Genomic DNA, 3,724 nt, shown 5'->3' on the forward strand with positions numbered 1-3,724 from the left:
ACTAATCTCAATCTCAAAACCAACAGCAATTCTCTGCAAAGTACAAAATTCCAGCCTCCTGGATCTCTGGGATGAGGGATCCATATATAGATGTATGCAAAGAGGATGAGTCAGCTTATGTTTTGACTTGTGGCTTCTCTCTGTCAGTTCTTGCTTCCACTTGGAGACTGAGAGCCTCTTACTCATCATTGGTCGAATTCAGTGAGGCAAGTGTCATTGGAGAAGATTCTGGAAGCTTCCATTGTCTTTCCACCTCGTTGAATGACTTTGCCATTTGTCATTTCCCGCTCAACGCATCCTGGTAGTGCATTCAAGTGCGTTGCAACGCACCTAGCCAGTGTATTTGGGTGCTTTGCAACGCAGGCAGCTAGTGGCGCATCTGAATTGACCCTGATTCGACTAGTTTTGAGCAGTTTCTGGTGGAGAACTTCTGGGAGAAGCTGTAATTTGTTGACCTTGTTTCTTTAGGAGCTAGAACAACATCTTTAGGGACTTAGGATCCCTTGGTTTATGGACATTTCATGCTTATAGCTGTAAGGCACAAAAATGTCTATAACAAGTGGAAATGAAAGATGTGGATTTATATTTTTCATATCCTCCCAAGGTTAGAGGACATTAGCCTTGTATGGAGTATCACTACATATTATTAAAAATCCTCTTATAGTGATCAAAGAGCCAAACCCAATAGTAACATATACCCTAAGGAATAGGCACCCAATATTATTAAGTACTATGCACTACCTATGAAAATAAAAGTGTAGCCATCCATGAACGCATTATAAGTTGTAGTTGTAAGGTATATAGAAATATTTAGGAGAAATGAATCTTCTAAAACTACTATGCAGATTTAAGAATTGTACATGGTCAAAATTTTCAAGGTAAATGACTATTGCAATTGTAGACATTGGGTATAAAATATTGCATGACTTTTTCCCTTCATTATAAATGTATTGGCTAAGTACTATTCCTATGAAAAATCATTATATTTTAACGCATAAATTACAAATATAAATGTCATGCTAAGTTATGTTTTAAACATTTAAAATTGCACTCATGGAGAAATTTTGTCCTTTAAATTTTCTTTGGAAAAAGGAAGGATGACAACCAAATCCACGTTAAGAACAAATATCTTTGTAAAAATATATTTGACATAGCAATCTTAAGATATGAAGTATCCATGTATGTGAATCATTTTTATCAAATTAATATAAAAGTATCACTAACATGGGAAACAAGCATGCCATTAAGAAATATGAGGAATGGAAAATAGCTTCACTGTGACTTCTTATTTTGAAATAATCATACCTTTATACAATATTGAGAAAATCTTGTGCCTATTTGATGCTAGTAGGACCACTTAGCCTAAAACCTTCATTTTCATAAAATGCCTCCCTTTAACAATAATAGTAATAACAATTCCAAGTTTTCATTGGGATCTATGATATATGCTAGAGTGATTATTCAAAAATGTAGAGAGCTCTAGAAAGTACCTATATGGCCTACAAGTATTCATTAAGGACATAAAAAGGTCAAAAGGATAGGGACATCTCTTTAAGATGGGAAGATATGCAAGATGTTAAATATGAATAGAAATTGCTTAGTAGGTTATAGGTTCGCAACATTTATCTTTATGTTTCATTAGTTGTAGACCAATATGGTATACTTGAAGAGTACAACCAATTCAAATTCAGAACTAAACTAGAAATTCAACTTATAACATTTAGTAAACAATGTAAAACAATAAGTTAGGATCTAAAACAATACACACAAACATTTCATTAGGTTAGAAATCATTTTTATATGTTATGTTAAATTTAAATAACAATATTTTCACTTATAGGTATAAAAAGCATGCAATAATTTCTTGGTAGTAACTATTATTGGAGAGATTACTTCATGGATATAATATTGGACTTATAGATGGATAACAAGTGAAACAAAATGTAGATCTACAATCTCCATAATGTACTATTGTAAAGCCATATAATTTTCATGTCAAGAATAATTACAAATAGATAGTACATAATTACAAAAAATCATAGTTATTGTAAGCAAACTAACAAGACTCAAATCATTGCCTATTGTGCTTTGCACAAACTATGTTGTAGAAGAACTTTGATCATTTGAGGCAATTGCAACATTGCTTGCTTCATTTGAATTGCTAAGCAAATTAGATATGCTTCGTCTCAATCTTTGAGAAGGAACTGAAGTTGCCATCAAGTCCTTTCTGATACTCTCCAATACCATTGCCACTTCTCTCATGGTTGGTCTTTCTTCAGGTGAATCTTTTGAACAACTCAAACCAACATGTAGCAAAGAAAGGAGGCAATTGTATATATTATTTTCTTCAAAATCATATTCATCCACCTCTTCAAAAAATAATTCATCAATTACCTCCTTCACTCTATTTGGAAATGCAAGGCTCACCCACTTGTGCAAATTTAGCTCTCCAACAAACATGTCACTAGTTGGTCTCTTTCTAGTAAGCATTTCTAGTAACAAAATACCAAAGCTATAAACATCTCCTTTTGTGGAAATTGTCGCAGCCAGTCCATACTCTGCATTAATATTAAAAAAAATCATCAAAATTTACTTAACCAATCCATATAATACAAAATTATTACTGAGAAAAGACAAGTGAAAGTATTGTTTTAAAAGTCATACCTGGGGCAATGTAGCCCATTGATCCTTTCAAAGCAAGTGATGATGTAAGTGAATCATTTGAGGTTGCACCAATTAGCCTTGCAATACCAAAATCTGTGACATGACCTGACATGTCTTCATCCAAAAGTACATTGCTGGGTTTTATATCACAATGAACTACTTGCACAAAAGAATCATGGTGAAGATATTCCATGGCATGGGCCACATCTATGGCAATGTCTAATCATATTTTCAACCTCAATTCACACAAATCTTCATCATTATTATCATCTCTATCAGGATACAAATGATTCTCTAAACTTCCCTTAGGCATAAACTCGAACACCAAAGCTTTGAATTGGAGGTTGGAACATGAAGTTATGACTCTCACCAGATTTCTATGCCGAACCTTTTGCAAGACACTACATTCTGCTTTAAAACTCTTTTCAACTTGTTCATTTTGCAACTGGAGAACCTTAACAACAACAAATGAACCATCACTCAAAATTCCTTTATACACTAACCCATAATTTCCTTTTCCCAACAAGTTCGCATTGGAAAACCCATTAGTTGCTATGTGAAGCTCTTGATATGAGATCCTTTGGTGCACTAGCTTTTGGAAAATAGCTTGTGAGAAATCAAAGTTTTCCATATGTATATTTCCTTTCCAAAAGTATACCAAAAGTAGACAACATAGTATAAAAACAAGAGCTCCAATGATTGGCAGTGATATTCTTTTCACAAATGGAAAATGACTTCTTGGCATTGGACATGCAGATAAATTGAATATGTGTGGTCCACAAAGACTGAGATTTCCAATTAAAAAGATGGCACTTGTTTGATTTGCAAAAATCCCTCCTTTCGGAATCTCCCCTGTGAGGTGGTTGAAAGACAAATTCAAAAATTGAAGCATTTTCAGCTTCTCAAGAGTAATTGGTATTGTACCTGATAAGGAGTTGGAAGAGAGATCTAGGCTCATGAGGCTTTGTAATTTTTCAAAGGAATCTGGAATAGAGCCTTGGAGGGAATTTTGAGATAAATTCAATGATTGTAGTTCATTGCAGCTTCCAAGTGTTGGTGG

The 3,724-nt window shown here is 33.9% G+C and overlaps 1 protein-coding gene across 1 annotated transcript; it reads right to left on the reverse strand.

Moving 5' to 3' along the window:
* Positions 1 to 2,097: 2,097 nt before the first annotated feature.
* On the reverse strand, positions 2,098 to 2,857 carry LOC149209131 (receptor kinase-like protein Xa21). Its single transcript, XM_089398523.1, has 2 exons — positions 2,665 to 2,857; positions 2,098 to 2,558 (listed from the first exon to the last, which is right to left on the reverse strand). Exons 1-2 carry the CDS (start codon positions 2,855 to 2,857, stop codon positions 2,098 to 2,100), a joined length of 654 nt encoding a protein of 217 aa, XP_089254649.1.
* Positions 2,858 to 3,724: the final 867 nt, after the last annotated feature.

This window comes from Pinus tabuliformis, chromosome 1_2 (assembly GCF_031772625.1).
Source record: "Pinus tabuliformis cultivar Carrire ecotype Pingquan chromosome 1_2, CPIR1, whole genome shotgun sequence".
Taxonomy (NCBI): Eukaryota; Viridiplantae; Streptophyta; class Pinopsida; order Pinales; family Pinaceae; genus Pinus; species Pinus tabuliformis.